Here is an 18,109-nt window from a genome sequence, read left to right on the forward strand (position 1 = left end):
CTTGTGGTTGAGAACTGAGTTTCAGGTGGTGCTTTGGCAAGTGCTGGACATGGAGAGTTACCTCACTCACAGCACCACGGACTCATCAGCTTCTTGGGAGCATCTTCAACTTTTTTCTTTTTTAACTTGTCCAAGGCCTTGAACTCGGGGGCAGAGAGCTGTCCCTAAGCTCCTTTTTTCTTTCTTTTCTTTTTTTTTTGTTGGCCGTGGGGCTTGAACTCTGGCCCTGAGTGCTGTCCCTCAATTCTTCAGCTCAAGACGAGCACTCTACCACTTGAGATACAGCTCCACTTCTGTTTTTCTGGTGCTTTACTAGACATAAGAGTCTCTCAGAGTTTTCCAGCCGCATCTGGCTTTAAACCGTGATCCTCAGAGCTCAGCCTCCTGAGCAGGTAGGATGACAGGTGTGAGCCACCAGCGCCCAGCCCTAAGCTCCTATGGCCCAAGGCGAGCACTCTCCCACTTGAGCTACAATGCCATGGCTTTCTTTGGTGATTAATTGGAGGTACGAGTTTCATGGACTTTCCTGCTCCCACTGGCTTTGAACCTCACTCCTCAGATGTCCTCTCAGGCCTTTTATTCCATTCTGTGTTATTTTGGCATTTGGCATTCTTCCTTTTTTTTTTTTTTTGGGTCCAAACGTGGGGCCTGTACTCTGGACCTGGGCCCTGTCCCTCAGCTCTTCAGCTCAAGGCTAGCGCTCTACCACTTGAGCCACAGCACCACTTCCGGCTTTTTTCTTTTTGCTTATGTGGTGCTGAGAAATTGAACCCAGGGCCTCAGGCATGCAAGGCAAGCGCTCTACCACTGAGCCATCTTCCCAGCCCTCTTCATCCTTTACAAGCAAAGAAAGAAAGAAACACATAACTGCAAGTTCCTGAGGAAACCTTGGGTCAGTGCTTCTGAGGGACCTTTCTCAGTCACCCCATCCCAGAGCTCCCCTCACTAAGTGTCATGTGTCTCCCTCACCCATCACCTCCGCTCCTTACAGCCATTTCCCATAACCCACATTCAGCTGCAGGGCCTCTTATAGATTGTACTGCTCAGCCCTGAAGCTGTAATGCCTGACTTGCTCCCTGATCCACACTCTGCTCTAAGGGGTGGCCAGACCATAGACATGGGTCTGGTTTCTGGTTGCCCTGGCACTGGGGAGGGTGGCAAACAGACATCCTTCTCACTTTTCTCTCAACCTCTACTCACCTGGGATCCACACAGCTCTGATGTCATGACCCTGTCTCCACCTTGTGCATTCCTGGTCAGCTCAGCTGGGGAAGCACTTGATACTAGCCACAGCTTAATCCCCTCGGCCTCTGGAGTTGAATCTGCTCTGAGGAGAGGCCACTGAGCTGGTTCAGGATAGAACACCTACAGGAGGCTGGATGCCAGGTGGCTCCTAGATTCCAAGAGTCCCCACTGGTCTGTTTTCCTTCTAGCCTGAGGCTGGGCCAACTGGACTCTCAGCTTCCTACCTCAACGGCTCAGACTTCAGGCCACATTGCATGGGAGTGCAGCCCTGAACTACTTCTGCTTCTGAGTTGGGTCAGGAAAGGCCTTTCCAGTTGCCTAGCTTGGGAATGAGACACTGGCCACCCTCCTGTTCATCTGTAAGATGGAATCACCTTCATGTCTACACATCAAGGACAGAGCTACCAAGCTGTTAGCATTCCAATGGGATATTTTCCTTTTTTGTGTTCCTGCTGTTCCCACACAAGTATCACTGGACCCTCACAATTGGGTAGCTGATGTGAACTAATTCTGCTAAACCCTTTTAGAATCAATAGGCCATATCTTGGTAGAGTCCCTCCCTTTCCCACTGCTCTGTGAGAGGGAACATTGCTGATATGGGCACTGAATATGCCCAAGCTATTGCCATCAAGTGCTAGGAGGTGGACTTCTCCTGTCTCCTGTCACCATGAGAAGAGGCATTGAGGGTCTGGAGTAGGACACTAGGATTTCATTTTCACATCCTCAGTCTTCACCCATCTGCCCCTGTCCTCCTTCCCAATTGTGCCCAGAGCATCCATTAACTCAAAGACTCACCTTCATTGAAAATAGGGTGTGTACGGTAAGAAATAACACAACATAGTGGCTGAGTGTGATTCTTGTGCATTTGTTTGGGGTTGGCTGAGCTGAAATAGAAACAGGAAGGTCAGTTCTTGTCTGGTCTCCAGATCTTAAGTGGCAGGTCACTAGCCTCTGCTGCCTCAAGTAACTTAGTAATATCTCCCATTCCTATCCTGCTGTTCTGGGGTGGCTGGTGAGGCTGGTGGTGAGGGAGAGAGCACTGCCTACTGTTCTGAAGGAGCTCATGGGAGAAGCCAGAGTTGGAAAAGTAACCTATGTTGCCTTCTGGCAGAAGAGAGGTGAGCCATGAAAATGGTGGGAGAGAAGGGCCTCGGGAGCTGCCCTGGGAGGTGGTTCTTTTGCTTAAATTTAATTTGATTGCAAAGGTGATGTACAGAGGGCTTACAGTTACAAAAGTAAGCTATGAGTACATTTCTTTTCAAGCACTGTGACCTGCTGCCTGGTTTTCTCCTGTCTTCCCTCCCCCCTGGAAGGTGGCTCTGAAGGCTCTGTGGAAATGGATCAGGGGAGATGAGAAAGAATAGTGACTCTAGGAAAAGGCACCAATAAGAGGAGAGACGTGGAAGAAGAAGAATGTCCGCAGCCCAGAGGCAGCGAGAAGTCAGCAGTGGATGGAGAATTTGGAGAAAGAGGGCAACACAGATCAAAACAAGTGCTGGCAGTGAGATTGAGAAGTCAGGGAGATGAGAAGAGATGGAAGGATTGCATCTCTGACCATTTATCCAAGGAAAAGTCACAATGAACCATCACGTGCCTAGGTGTAGAAGCGCTCTCTCTCTCTCTCTCTTTTTCTTTCTTTCTCTCTTTCTTTCTTTCTTCCCCCCCTCTCTCACAAACACACACACACACACACACAAACACACACACGTCAGAAATATGTCATCTGAAGAGAGCTTCCACTGTTTTCTGCTCCTGCCAACTTACCTGTGAGCTGCATTTCCTCCCAGGGACCCCAAAACTGCTTGAACCAGCTTGCACAGTCTCCTACTAAGTCTTGTAGAAGACGTCAGTCACAGACCTGTCTTCTTCCAAAATCTTTTTTATCCAGCTGGATCCAGGATGGACCTCTGTCCATTGCTGGGTGTTGGAGTCAAAGTGGAGGAGTATCTGGCCATTGTAGACTAACTGCCAGAACCCACTGATTTTTCCATTGCCTTCAGGCTGACAAGACATTTTGCCCAGTAGGGTGCAGGGATCTTCTCCTGGGAAAGAGATGGAAAGAAAGCAGACTCTGGTCTTGACACATGCGTTCCTTTCCCTCCTTCCCTTCCCTGTCTCCTCCCTCCTCCTTTCTTCCTGCTACAGAGTTTTGAACCCCTGACCTCCCACTCTAGCTTAGCTTTTCAATTTGTTGGAGATATTTCTGCTGGGGCTAGCTTCAAAGCCAGATGCTCAGATCTTAGCCTTCCAAATAGCTAGGATTATAGGCCTGAGCCACCAGTGTCCAGTGTTTCTCCCCTTGTTTTCTCTCCTCTCCTCTATTTTCCACATCACAGCCTTCATGCTGGACTTGTTGGAATCAACATCCAGGGTTTGTATTTTTTTACATGAAAGTCATGCATTCCCTGTATCTGCCACCATACCTGCTCCTTCCTTCTCAGGACCATTTGGAACTTACCCTTGGTTGTACCACTCTCTAATTTAATGTGAGCCAGTTGCTGTCTGAGGATGTCCCCTATGTCTTTCAGAATATCAGGTTGCTTTTGCCAGGCCTCTGTTTTAATCACTTTCAACCCGAATAGGCCCACAGGATTGCACGTGTCATTGCTACTGTTGTAGTAAAGGAATGTATGTTGATCCACTTGGCCGTAAGCTTCATACCACCACTGTCTCGAAACAACAGTGATGTTATAGGAAAGAGAGTGAGCATCTGTGGGGGAAGACATACAATGAGGTTTGAGATAAAGAGCAAGAAATCCGGAGACACCCTGTCCCTCAAGACTGTGACACCAAGAAAATCCCTCAGGTAGTTGAAGTTGGCAAAAAAGGAAAAAATTAACATTCTTTTTGGTCCTTCTTCTGCACTAGTAAAGTGTAGATCCTCCTCCATGGTTTGAGGAGGAAGAGAGGGCCCTGCCTGCCCAGAAAACATGTATTCCTGTTCTACCTGCCCTCTCTCTCAGGCAGATACCTGTATTCATAAGCACAGGATTTTGGCATGGAAATGCCAGGTTGCTATGTCAAGCAAAGTTCTGAGAAGGGCATTGCAGAGTGGACAAAATATGAAACATGCCTAGAGACATATTCAGTCCAATCTGCTCCATGGGAAGGCATAGAGGGCTGCTGCTTACCAAGCATACAAAGAATAGCCAGTGAATGAAGTGCTTCTGTTTTCCAAAGATCAGTGAACTGAATACCTAGGGCTGGTGGTAGGAGATGGCAGTACAGTCCCAATAGAAAGACCCCAGGTAGAGTGCTCAATCCATGTGGACAATGGTCGATATAATACAAGGGTGGCTGTAGCCAGGGGCCTGGTCCCCAGAGGGCTCTGCCCAGGCTCATAGAAGCCAAGTTTTCTCAACACCTTATATTTGTCACAAACTCAGATATGGCTACATAAGAGGAGTTGAAGACAAATCCCAGAGATGGGTGATCAGGAAGCCAAGGCTGCCATTCCCAGAAAAGCTGGCTCCTGTGCCAGGTTTCCAGAAGTGATCCACTGCTCATACAGACCCACAGTCCTTTCTCAAGTGGAGAGCAGGTTCACAGAAGGAGGAGCCTTTAACTCCTCCCCATCAATAAATGCTTCTTTCTGGCTCACTGCACTGCACTCATGCACTAAGTCTCCAGGGCCAGGCATGAACTTACCAGAGGCTGTCAGGAAGGGCAACACTGTAACAACTGCAGGCTTTCCAGGCTAGAGACTCTGCTCCTATAGCTTGGAAGCAGCCACAGGTAACCCATGAATGGCTGATGTGTCTGCCCCTGCCCCCAGGGCCCTGTGACCCTGAGAGGTGTGTGCTGGGCAATCGTGCTGTGTGGAATTCTTGGCCATTGGTAAATGGACAGTCCCACCTGGTGTTCAGAAGCCTGTGCCATCTGCCACAGAGATGTGTGCAGCAGTGCAAGCGCCTGGCATGGCACTGGGCTGGGAGACAGGGGCTGTCTGGTTTTGGGGAATGAGTGGACACAGCGTCAGCGGCACCATGCTGAGGTGGGCTACTGCCTCTCTCAGTCATCAGGCAGCCTGGCATTCTCACACAGGGAAGATGGCAGGAAATGAGGACATGGAATGGTGATATAGGAGCTTGAATAGTCAGATTTACCATGGTAGGTTAAGGGAGACAGGCAGGGGTCTTCTTATGGGACAGCACACCTAAAGCAGCCCCTTACTGCCCCTTACTTGCCCTGTACAAGGAGTCCCAGGTGGCACAATCTCACCTCAAAGTCGGCTCACACCTGCGGCTTCAGGGTGTGCCCACTTTGGCCCAGATGACCCAAGGAACCCACTGGAAAGCCAAGGAGGCCACAGTGGTCTCAAACAATGGGAACTGTTCTGTCCTATCACTCAGGCCAGCCAAAGCCATCGGCAGCTGCTGAGTGATAAACACACACTTGGATCCCAGGCAGGAAGTTGAGCTGGCCACCCACACTCAGACCTTGATAGACTCAAATCTGAGTTCAGGAGACTAGGGTCCCAGTTGAAGCCAATGCTCACTCCTGTGATCCTAGCTACTCAGGAGGCTGGGATCTGAGGGCCAATTTCGGAACAAGACTGGGCAGGAAGGAGCATGAGACCTCATCTGCGATTACTAAAGAAAAAAGAAGCCAGCTGGAAGTGGTGCTGTGGCTCAAGTGCTAGAGTGCTAGCCTTGAGCAAAAGGAACTTAGGGACAGTGGCCAGGCCCTGAGTTCAAGCCTGAGGACCAGCCCCAAAAAGGAGGGGGGGATGGGAGGAAGGGAATTCAAAGGCAAAGACTGCTGGGGGTACCCTGGAGGTTGTGGCCCTGTGTGTAAAGGGAGAGGAGATGGAGGAGATTGTCCAGCTGTGGGTAATTCACATCTCCTGCCTGATCATATCCTGTGCTAGGGATTTCCTTTCCACAGTAGAGCAGAAGGAAGATGCTGTGTTGGTGTTTGTGGGGAGGCCCTGGGGACGCTGCTGTGAGGAGGGTGGTTCAGCTAGGGGAAGGAAGGGTCTGGCCTTTAAACTTTCCTTTTGCTCTCTCCTTTGCTGTAGCCCAGTCCCATTACACTTGGGGTTCTTTCCCTGTTACTTTTCCCCATGGCTGCTCAGGCTGGCAGCCTGCTGCCTTGCCTGGGCTGGGCTGGGCTTGTCAAGGATGGAGACCTGGACGCGCCCTGGGCTGGGTGACAGGGGCCCTAGGAGTCCTGTAGGGTTCGAGGCGCAGCCCCACGGAGAAGCCCACGCGGATCGCACCCATTCCCGGCTTGGGACCTGAACTCACCGGCCACATTCCAGCAGAGCAGCCCGCAGAGCAGCCGCAGAATCCAGGTGTCCCGCGGTGCGGATCCGGAGTGTCCCGCTCGCGCCATGCTGGCTTCCCGTTCACCACGGCGGCGACCGCAAGCCTGAAAGCGCACAGCGCGCCTGAGCCCCGGGTCCCGCAGGCTCGAGCCCGCAGCTCCGTGCCCGCGCCCTCTCCCCGCGATCTTCCCAAGTCCGGCGACACCCTGGCCCTGGAGAAGAATCCGGAGAGTTCCAACGTCTTAAGGGAGCCAATCAGAGGAAGCTCCGTCATCTGCGCAGCTTCCTGATTGAATCTCAGGGCGAAGGACACGCCCAGACAAGTCATGCCGAGCCGTGGTTGGCCAGTGCACAAGAGTCACACTCTGCTTCTTCACCTGTAGTTTGGAAGCCACCAGGGTACGCAGCAGCAGCAGCCGAGCCAGGACGGTGTTCTGCTGGCACGGACCCTTGTTTTACAACTTCCTTGGGCGAAGCAGTCTGACTGAGCTCCCATAATTATTCCCCAACAAACTAACCAAAGGAAGAGCACCCGACAATGAAAATGACCAGGCAGCACATGCACGTGGATCTGAAAGAGGCCTGTGAACAGAGACCAGAAGCCGGCAGTGCGCATTTCTCAAGAAGTTATTTTTGCTTCATTAGCAGGTGCTAATGTAGCAGTGCTACAGACTTAATTTCACCTGTATTCAACTAAGCAAATATGAATGTTACTTTCCCTTTTCCTTTCCTTCTTACTTTGTTTTTCTTTCTTGTTTTCTCTCTTTCCACCTTTTTCTGTTTCATTTCTCTCTTTCTTCCTCTCCTTTTTTCTTTCTCTCTTTTTGTTTCATTCTCCGCCTCCCTCCCTCCCTCCTTTTCTTCCTCCTGTCCTTCTTCCCTCCCTCCTTCCTTCCCTCCCTCCCTCTCTCCCTTCCTTCTTTCCTTCCTTCTTTTTTTTGTGCCAGTCCTGAGGGTTCAAATCAGGGCTTGGCTACTGTCCTGGAGCCTTTTTGTGCTCAAGCTAGAACGTTACCAGTAAAGCCACAGTGCCACTGCCACTTTTTCTGTGATTTCATAGGAGATCAGAGTGTCAAGATGGATCCTCCCTGGGCTGGCTTTGAAGGAAGATTCTCAAATCTCAGCCTCCTGCTTAGAAGGATTATAGGTGTGAGCCACCAGCACCTGCCTGGAATATTTCTTATCTCTCTGTATCAACAATCATCTTCTCCAATGACCATGCCTGTCTTTGATTCTTCTTGCCCTAACATTTTTATTTAACATTATTTCGTTTTCAAAAACCTTTGAGTTTTATTTATTAACTAATTACATAAATTTCACAGTTTTGTGACAGAGTGATGCTTAGCTAAAGTCACAAACACATTTTACTCTTCACAATGCAAATCGCCCTTATTTTGATCTACAAAGCTTATGAACTGTACAAGCGTTAACAACAGAACTATTTCTTCCAAATGGGGTGATTGTTCCTTTCTTTGCTTTTGCACAGTGTCAGCTGTTCCCTCGTTCTCTCTCCCTCCCTCCCTCCCTCACTGCCCATGAGTTGCTTAGTTCTCTTTCCTCAATGTCCAGTGTAGCTATGGACCCCTCTGCTGTATTTTTTCACCCATTTTCCTCCAAATCTGTGCCTTCCTCCTAGCCTCCCTCAGATGTGCATGGGTATACACCATATATGGGGTCCAGAGCATAAAGCCATCTAGAAATGAACTGACAACTTAAGACACGGACCTTTGTTTCTTGACTCCTGTTTACTATGTCATATCTCATTGCATTGTGAAAGTAACATTGGCAGATCAGGGAGAACATGTGCGGTTTGTGTCTCTGATCTTGCATTATCTTGCTCAACATGATTTATTTTAGTCCCATCCATTTCCCTGCAAATGCCATTATTTTGTTCTTTCTAATGACTGTGTCATATTCTATTGTATACAGGTACCACCATTTTTGGATCCATTCATCTGTGGTGGGGCACCTGGGTTGTTTCCATATTCTGGCTAGCAATGAACATGGAGGGGCATACGTCCTTGTCATATCCTGGTTCCTGTTGCTCAGGGGAGATGCCTAGGAGTGGTATGGCTCGATGGTAGGGAAGGTCTATGTTTAGTTTTCTGAGGACTCTCCAGGCTGCTTTCCTGAGTGGTTGTATTAGTGTACATTCCCAGCAGCAGTGCAGTAGGGTTTCTCTTTCTCTGCATCCCCACCAGCATTTGTCATTGGCTGAATTTAGGAAGAGGGCCATTCTGACTGGGGTAAGGTGGTATCTCAGGGTTGTTTTTCTTTGCATTTCCTTTAGAGCCAGGGATGATGAACATGTCCTCATGTGTTTCTTTGCCATTTTTACCTCTTCTCCTGAGAAGTCTCTCTTTAGCTCCCTTGCCCATTTAGTGATTGGTTTGTTGGGAGGGGTTAGTTTCTTGAGCTCCTTGTATATACTGGGTATTAGGTCTTTGTCTGATATATTGCTGGTAAATATCTTTTCCTAATTGGTTGGCTGTCTTTCTAGTTTGGTAGCTATGTGTTCAGCTGTGCAGAAACTTTTAATTTTAAGGTAGTCTTATTGTTGAGTCTGTCTCCAATTTGTTGTGACCCTGGGACTCTGTTCAAGAAGTTCCTGCCTGTACCTCTAAGTTCTAGTGTCTCTCCTAGTCTGTCTTGCAGTACTTTCAGAGTTTCAGGTTTGATGTTGAAGTCTTTAATCAATTTTAAATTGATGTTAGTGCATGGTGACAGGTTAGGGTCCACTTTTAGTTTTCTGCATGTGGTTGCCTAGTTTTCCCAGCACCAATAGTTAAAGAAGCTATGTTTTTTTCTACTGTATGTCTCTGGGTCCTTTGTCAAATATCAACTGATTGTATATATGTGATTTTATTTCTGTGTCTTCAATTATATTCTATTGGTCTTTGAGTCTATTTTGTGCCACTACCTAGCTGTTTTTGTTATTATGGCTCTATAGTAGAGCTTGCAGTCAGGTGGTGTTATACCTCCTGCATTGCTTCTTTTGCCTAGAATTGCTTTGGCTAGTCTAGTCTTTTGTTGTTCCATATGAAATTTTGGGTTGTTTTCTCTATTTCAGTAAAGGACGTCATTGGGATTTTGATGGGAATTGCTTTCAATGGCAGTATGGCCATTTTCAGAATATTGCTTCTATCTATCCATGAGCAGGGAAGGTCTTTCCATTTCCCGGTGTCCTCTTTGATTTCTTTCTTTAGATTTTTATAATTTTCACTGAATAGGTCCTTTACAACTTTGGTTAGGTTAATTCCTAGATAGTTTATTCTTTTGGAGGTTATTGTGATTGGAGTTGTTTTCCTGACTTCCTTTTCTGCTTGTATATTGTTGGTGTACAGAAAGGCAACTGATTTTTGTGGGTTCATTTTGTATCCTGCTCCTTTGCCAAAGATCTAGGAACTTGAGACTGGAATTTTCTTTTTTTTGGTACAAGATCATGTCATCTGTAAATAGGGATAGTTTAATTTCTTCTTTCCGTATGTGGATCCCTTTCATTTCCTTCTCTTCCCTTATTGCACTGGCTAAGGATTTCCTTCGAGTGTTAATGAAATTGTTTTGTTTGTCAGTAGTAGGAATTGAACTGGGTGCCTCATGTTTGCTAGGCCAGCCCTGTACCACGTGAGCCATTCTCGAGTCCAGATTTAATACCATCTGAATACTCTCTTCCCCTCTCTTCTTGTGTAAGGATTCTTGTTCTGATCTTCCTCTTGGCCCAAAAGACACATCCTCCTGGTGATAATGTTTAGTGTGTTAGGCATGGCTCCTCCAAGATTAAGTCATTTAGGTTGATTTTTTCATAATGGCTGGTTCAGTCATTTGTTTTTTAGCCATGGTTAGGAAAGAGGAGGAATATGGGGCTGTGAACAAAAGACAAAGATGTGGCCAGCAATGAGCACAGTTGATATCATGATTTGAGTTCAATAACAATATCAGTTAGGGGCTGGGAATGTGGCTTAGCGGTAGAGTGCTTACCTTGCATGCATGAGGCCCTAAGTTCAATTCCTATGTACCACATAATCAAAACTAAATACAATTAAATTTAAAATCCTCAGTTAAGATATAATAAGTTAAAGCAGAATATTTAAAATTTTTACTTTACTTGTTTCACTATATCATGCGGTTATTATAAAATTTAGAATTACGCATGTGCCTTGATTGTGGCTTGCACTGCATTCCTTGTCTATAATTGCTCACTTGTCTATAATTTCCCTATTTTGATTTTCTTTTTCCCTCCTTGTATCTGCTTATATAGAAATATAGAATTTGAAAGAGAATAGCACCATACTGAAAACAAACAGAAACCCCAGATCTTTTTGTCAGTCGTGGGGCTTGCACTCTGGCCTTGGGCGCTGTCCCTCAGCTCAAGGCGAGTGCTCTACCACTTGAGCCACAGTGCCCCTTTCAGTTTTCTGATAGTTAATTGGAGCCAAGAGTCTCCAGGACTTTCCTTCCCAGGCTGGGTTTGAATCATGATCCTCAGAGGTCAGCCTCCTGAGGAGCTAGGATTCCAGGGGTGAGCCACCAGTGCCTTGCTGCAACCCCAGCTCTTTACTACACTTCCTGCTGCTCCATACATGTAGGCATGGCAGAAATATGCTCCCTCTGTCTTCCCTGCCTCTGTTCCTTGGGTCTCACACACTCATGTGAGCCTCTTAGAATCTACCTCAGATTTCAAGAAGACAGGACTTGACCTCGAGGTTTAGGTCTGGCCCTGCAGTACCACAGTGGCCAGTCATCCGGGTCCTGAATATAGACTTCAAGGTCGTTCATCTCGCTGATGTCACATTGGTTCCTGGGCCTCACAGGAATCAGCTGCCTACAGGACCCATATGGGAATATTCCAGGCTCTCCAGGTAAGGCCCACTCACAGTGGCATTGAGCTCCTTTGGATCCTGGAGTAGTGAGTGCTCATGGTGGTGTACACCCACCCGAGCACCCAGGACCTCTGGGCCTCGGATGTTGTCCTACATGATAAGGAGTCCTAAGACAATCAAGGGCAGGTGAGTGGTGGTGGTGCCATGTCACCTGGGCCTCCTCCTCCACGGGTTGTTGGTGCTGATGGGGATGTGGCTGTTGCTCACTAGTTCCCTTGTTCCTGGGTTCCTGTGAAGTGAGGCTGTGTCCTGCAGCCACTTTGAGGAGACTGCATGGAGGAAGGCGTCTGTGTGGGCTCAAATAACATGCTTCAGTATGTCTGTCCTCCTGAGCCAAATCTTTCTCTGGTCCTTAATTCCTGGGAACTGCCCTGGCTTGGCTGCCTTCAGCTCTGGCTGTTTCTGTTTTCAGTGTCCCAGTGAGTGAGTTCTTTTCTCTAGGTTCTCGTATGTTCCTGTGGTCTCTGATTTTTAGGGTAGTACTAGGGTTTGCACTCAGGATCTCACACTTGCTTGCCAGGTGCTTTCCCACGTGACAATCTTCCATGCCTTTCAAAATAATTTTTTTTTTTGGGTCCAGTTGTGGGGCCTGAACTCTGGGCCTGGGCGCTGTCCCTCAGCTCTTCAGGTCAAGGCTAGCGCTCAATCACTTCAGCCACTGCGCCACTTCAAAATAATTTTTTATTGTGATTAAATGATTATGTAGATTTCACAAATTTCACAGAACTCTGAGATGGTGATACTTAGTTAAATTCACAAACACATTCTTACCTTCATGAGGGAAATTGTCATGATCATGGTCTATAAAGTTTGTGAATTCTATGAGCTTTGACAATACAGCTCTTTCTTCCATGTCAGGTGGTATGTATATTTTTTCCCTTTTGCTTAGTGTGAGCTGTTTCCTCTTTCCTTCTCATTCCCTCCCTCCCATTGCTGCCCTTGAGTTGCTTAATTCGTTTCCATCAATGTCCAGCATAGCTGATGTGTCCCTCTGTTGTATGTTTTCCCCTGCTTCCCTCTGATTCTGTGTTCTCCCCCTAGTTTTCCTCAGATATGTGCATACATCTACCATTCATGTGGTCCACAGCACGGGGTCAGTTAGTAATGATACAGCAAGATGAGTGGAGGTCCTTTGTTTCTCAAGTCCTGTTTACTTTGTCTCCTTACATTTGGTATTTATTATCCCCATATCAGAGAGACCATGTGCTGTTTGTCTCTTTTCTCTTGGCTTACCTCACTCAAAATGGTTTTTTTCCTTATTTCTTTCTATTTCCCTGCGAGTGCCATTATTTTATTCTTTCTGGTTGCTGTGTAATATTCCATTTTGTATAGGTACCACAGGTTTTGGTCCATTCATCTGTGGTGGGGCCTCTGGGTTGTTTCTGTATTCTGGCAATTGTCAACAGCGCTGCAGCGAACATGGGGGTGTACGTGTCATTGTATCCAGCTTCTTCTTACTCAGGGCAGATGGCTAGGAGTGGTATTGCTGGTTGTAGGGCAGGTCAATATTTAGCATTGTGAGGTCCCTCCAGACTGCTTTCCAAAGTGGCTGTGTTAGTGTGCTTTCTCACTAGCAGTGCAGTAGGTTTCTCTTTCTCTGCATTCCCTCCAGCATTTGTTGTTGGCTGAATTTAGGATGTGGGTCATTCTGACTTGGGTAAGGTGTTATCTCAGGGTTGTTTTTATTTGCATTTTCTTTACAGCCAAGGGTGATGAACATATCCTTACGTGTCTCTTTGCCATTTTTACCTCTTCTTCTGAGAAGTCTCTCTTTAGCTCCGTTGCCCATTTAGTAACTAGTTTGTCAGGTTTTGAGGGGTTAGTTTCTTGAGTTCCCTGTATGTAATGGATATTAACCCCTTGTCTGATATATTGCTGGAAATATTTTTACCCAATTAGTAGGTTGTCTTTCTAGGTTCATTGCTCTATTTTTAGCTGTGCAGAAATTTTTTAAGGTAGTCCCATTTGTTGAGTCTGTCTCCAATTTGTTGTGACCCTGGGACTCTGTTCAGGAAGTTCCTGCCTGTGCCTCTAAGTTCAAGTGTCTCCTCTAGTCTATCCTGCAGTAGTTTCAGAGTATCAGGTTTGAGGCTAAATACTTCAATACACTTTGAGTTGATGTTGGTGCATGGTGACAGGCTGGGGTGCACTTTTAGTTTTCTGCATGTGGTCACCCATTTTTCCCAGCAGCAGTAGTTGAAGAGGCTGTGCTTCTTCCACTGCATGTCTTTGGCTCCTCTGTCATATATCAGGTGACTGTAGCATGTGTTTTTTTTTTCTGGATCTTCTAAGCTATTCCATTGGTGTTCAGGTCTGTTTTTGGTGCCAGTACCAAGCAGGCTTTGTTATGATTCTCTATAGTAGAGTTTGAAGTCTGGCATCTTGGTCACACCCGTGTTTTTGTTTGTTTGGTTGTTTGTTTTGCCTAGACTTGCTTTGGCTATTCTAGGTCTTTGTTGTTCCATATGAACCTTTGGATTGTTTTCAGTGAAGCATGTCATTGTCTCTTGCATATTGATTTATCACATGTACCTTAGTACAAGTATACAGACACCTCTCCATAGCTATACATCTACCATTTGTCTACATTCTGTATGGGTGTACACAGTTACTAGGGAAGATAGTAAGGTGAGTGTTAGGTTTTCAAAGAAGAGGCCAAGAACGACACCATACACATGATACTCAGATAAGAGGTAGGCTCATTCATCATTCTGGCTGGCACCAGGCAATGTTGGCACTCCACCCGGTTGGGAAAGAGGAGCGTCTGGCCTTGGGCTACCCCTTATCAAGATTGACGGGGGGGGGGGGGGCGGGTAAGTGGCAGGGAGATGTGGCCACTTCAATCTAGATGTGAACTCAGCGGATGTAGGTGTGATCACTTCCAGGTGTACCAGTTGCCTAGATAACACAGGTACTGAGCAGAGACTTTGCTACTAGAAAGGTGTTCTGCTCACCATCCAGGAGTGGACTTTACTTTCCAGCCTTTAGATAATCATGAAATAGGGTGCGGGGATTCTCTCTGGCTACTTCCAGCTGACAAGGGGCTCCACATTAGGGATCAAAGGCTATAATGTGGTTCCCTCTCAGAGAAGGCAGGGGGCAGCAGCTGTCCCTTGGTAGGCTTGAGTCCTTCCATGAAGTTGGAGAAAATCTCATGGGGCATTGAGGGGTTGGAAAAAGATACTGGAGAGCAAACAAATGGCAGGAGGAAGGACTTGGGGCTGAAAGTTAAAAATTGGATGACTTGGCAAGAATGGCTTGTTCCTATCTCCTGCATTCCAGGCTGTCCTGACATTGGTAGAAATGTCCCTAACTACTTCTGACATCTGGCGACTAGATAGGGGAGAACGTCAGGTAACAAAGGCAAGAATGTAAATTCCTGTCCAGTTCAAAGGCAGACAGGGTGGCCATTAGATGGGCAGGCTCTGACTTCTATTGACTCTGATTAATTTTGGAAGGCAGGCACAAAGTACCTGATGTCACATCATCCCCTCTTACTCCTCTCCATGGTCCCTTGTTCCCCAGACTGGTTGAGTCCAAGGAGTCTAGGTGCTCATTGCTGGGATGGCTTGTCCTAGTTTGTATTCACAGAGGTTTGAACTCAAGGTCTGGGAACTGTCACTGAGCACTTCTGCTCAAGGCTAGTGCTCTACCACTTTGAGTTATAGTACCACTTCCAGTGTTCACTGGTTAATTAGAGATAAGAGTCTTGAGCCATGCTTCCAGCCTGGCTCTTTCCAGATTAGTTGGGAGATGGAGTTGCAGGATTTTTTTTTTGTTGTTGTTGTGGATTGGCTTTGAACTCCAATCTTTGCCACAAAACCCTTTATTATTTCCAATTAAAGCAACAAGGAGATCAAATAGAATAAGTAGAGCTTACCTGCTCCTTATCAAGAATTGAGTAACAAATATTCTGCAAGGACAAAACCTGTTAGATGTGATGAGAATCTTAGCACAGATACACCCAATATTTCAGAACCACAGAGTCAGTAGTAGAATACACAACACCAAACAAAAGAGGCAAAACTCAAAACCTAAAATTTTTGACAACAATGTTTAGACATCTTTGCTAACAAACACATCAGATGATTGGGCCTTTATTTCCAGGGCCTGTGAAGAGGCAGCAACTTGTTAGTAAGGCACATTAGAATAAATGGGTGGAGGGGTAGTAAGCTTGGTGGAAGGTTAAGGGTCAGATGAGACTAAACCCTTAAGCCACCATGTGGCCAAGATGGCAAATTTCTGAAAAAAAATGCAAAGAAAGCCTGAACAAATACAAACTCTTGACAATTTTCAAACCTAGAGTGGCTGGCCTTAGAGAGAGCACCTAGAGGGGGGTCCCCTGGACCCAGCCTGTGCCGGAGTCTTCAGGGCACAAGCGAAAAAGTTGTAGAAAAGAAAGGGAGAGATGTAGAAAGTTGGACATGATTAGCAGAGAGCAAAGAGAGCCTGAAAGTGAACAGACTTCTGAGCATTTACCATTGCAGAGGCAAAAATTGTCTAACTCTGGGAATGGCAGAGACTCCCGGGATCGCAGGAGTCATTTCAGAGGGGTTTCATGGCTCAGGAGTGACACACAGCACCCCATCCAAAAATATAGGAGAAAAAATTAGTGGAAGCAGCGTCCTGACTAACCAGAGAGCCCTCTAGGGAGGAGTGGCCAAGCAACCAGAGTCAAGTGTCCTTGGCCCCAGAGGTGACCGGCCTTTCATTAAAGGCCTAGCAGGTTCTATGGCATGGTACCACATGTGGAGAGAGACTGAGGGACAGAGAACCCTTAGAGAGTAGTTCACTCACCAAAATGTAGAAGCGTGCAGGTAGATACAGAGGTCAGCAATGGTACTGGGCTGTGTCTGAGGCAGACAGACCAGTTCACAAAAAAGCCATCAGAACTGGGGCTATTTCTCAGAGCAAAAGAAGGAAAAAAAGCCGGGTGCCAGTGGCTCACACCTGTAATCCTAGCTACTCAGGAGGCTGAGATCTGAGGATCATGGTTTAAAGCCAGTCCAGGCAGGAAAATCTGTGAGACTCTTATCTCCAATAAAAACCAATAGAAAATCAGAAGTGGTTCTGTGGCTCAAGTGGTAGATGGCTTGGCTTGAGCTTAAGAGCACAGGGAAAGCGCCCAAGTCCAGAGTTCAAGCCCCATGACCGACCAAACAACAACAACAACAAATGGAAGAAAGGAAAAAAACAACAAGAGGAATCCCACCTATCCTGACTTTAGGCCCTTCTTGGGTTCATGGCACCATTTATGTTAGGTTTTTAAAGAAGAAGCCAAGTAACAACAACACCAGGCATGTGGTACTCAGGTAAGGGATAGGTTTATTCATCCTTCTGGTTGGCACCTAGCCATGTTGGCCCTCCACACTGTTGGGAAAGAGGAGCTTCTGTGCCTGGGCTAGGCCTTATCTAGGGTAGGGGCAGGGAAAAGTGTGGCCACATCAATCCAGATGTGACCTCAGCAGATGCAGATGTGACCTCTTCCAGGTGTGCCAGTTGCCTAGGTAACGCAGGTACTGGGCGGAGACTTGGCTGGGAGGAGGGTGGAGTCTGCTCGCCATCTAGGAGCGGACCTTACAGTAAGTAGTGATTTTATACACAGATGCTAGAACCAGTGTGGTGTTTCAAATGCTGTTTGTATAACAGGTAGCACCTGTATTTTTTTACCTCTCTCTCCAAGACTTCCTTTTTATTGTTGTTGTTGTTGGTCATGGGGCTCCAACTCAATGCCTGGGTGCTGTTCGTGGTTTTTGCTCATGGGTAGTGCTCTACCACTTTGAGCAACAGCTCTGTTTCTGGTTTTCTGGTGGCTCGTGGGACTTTTCCAGCCCAGGCTGGCTTTGAGCTGCTATCCTCAGATCTCAGCCTCCTCAGTAACTAGATGACAGGTATTAGCCATTGGCACATGGCTTCTGGTGGTGTTTTGAATGGTGACGTTGACTTCTTGATCTTCATTGTGACCAGTGCAGACTCAGTGATCTCCTTGGAAATCTTGAACATTTCCTCGATCAAATTTTAGTTAGTTGAGCAGTGCTCTTCTGAACCAGAACAGATGTATATACAGAGGGCTTGCACAAAGAGTACATTTCTTTTTGGACAATGTCACCCCTTCCCTGGCATTCTTTCAGTTTTTTTCCTTCCATCTCCACCCACAAGCAATTCATTTACTTTATAGTATCCAGGGAGTTCCAACAGTGCATTTAGAACTGGGACTCTTGAAGTCTGTTTCACCACTCACTTCCGGATTTTAACCTTTCCACCACCTTATGGTAGGTTTGAGCTTGTACAGCTGGGCTTCAAAGCAAGATGGCTTTAGAGATGTAAGCCAGTGGCTCATGCCTAGAATCCTAGCTACTCAGGAAGCTGAGATCTGAGCATTGCAGTTTGAAGTCAGCATGGGCAGAAACGTCTATGAGACACTGATCTCCAATTGATCACAGAAGAAGCTGTCAGTGGAGCTGTGGTTTGAGTGGTAGAGGGCTAGCCTTGAGCAAAGGGAGCTCAGGGAACATGCCCAGGCTCAGAGTTTAAGCCCCAGCACCAGCAAACAAACAAATACACAAAAACAAAAGTAAGGTGACATGAGGATGTTGGTTCAGGGGGATGGAGGTTCGTGTCTTCTTCTCCCCCACGATGTCAGCGCCTTGCCCTGCCATGGACTGTGTGTGAGCACTGCTTCTGCTGGGCCCGGCCTTGGCTGCCTGGCACTGCT

General features: G+C 47.0%; 1 protein-coding gene across 1 annotated transcript; it reads right to left on the reverse strand.

Moving 5' to 3' along the window:
* Positions 1-3,062: 3,062 nt before the first annotated feature.
* Positions 3,063-12,192, reverse strand: LOC122108192 (UL16-binding protein 2-like). Its single transcript, XM_042680455.1, has 5 exons — positions 12,166-12,192; positions 11,341-11,484; positions 6,495-6,726; positions 3,704-3,955; positions 3,063-3,287 (listed from the first exon to the last, which is right to left on the reverse strand). The coding sequence occupies exons 1-5, from the start codon at positions 12,190-12,192 to the stop codon at positions 3,073-3,075; spliced, it is 870 nt and encodes a 289-aa protein (XP_042536389.1). The 3' UTR covers positions 3,063-3,072.
* Positions 12,193-18,109: the final 5,917 nt, after the last annotated feature.

The sequence above is a fragment of the Dipodomys spectabilis genome, unplaced genomic scaffold (assembly GCF_019054845.1).
Source record: "Dipodomys spectabilis isolate Male_0828 unplaced genomic scaffold, ASM1905484v1 ptg000001l, whole genome shotgun sequence".
Taxonomy (NCBI): domain Eukaryota; kingdom Metazoa; phylum Chordata; class Mammalia; order Rodentia; family Heteromyidae; genus Dipodomys; species Dipodomys spectabilis.

Excerpts from the sequence above, each read along its gene's own strand:
- LOC122108192 (XM_042680455.1), bottom strand. The coding sequence starts at position 12,192 with ATGATCATGACAATTTCCCTCATGAAG. Across the intron at positions 11,485-12,165 it reads TGACAATTTCCCTCATGAAG|GACAACATCCGAGGCCCAGA; the intron begins GTAAGAATGTGT and ends CTTATCATGTAG. Across the intron at positions 3,956-6,494 it reads GCTCTGCTGGAATGTGGCCG|ATGCTCACTCTCTTTCCTAT; the intron begins GTGAGTTCAGGT and ends CTTCCCCCACAG.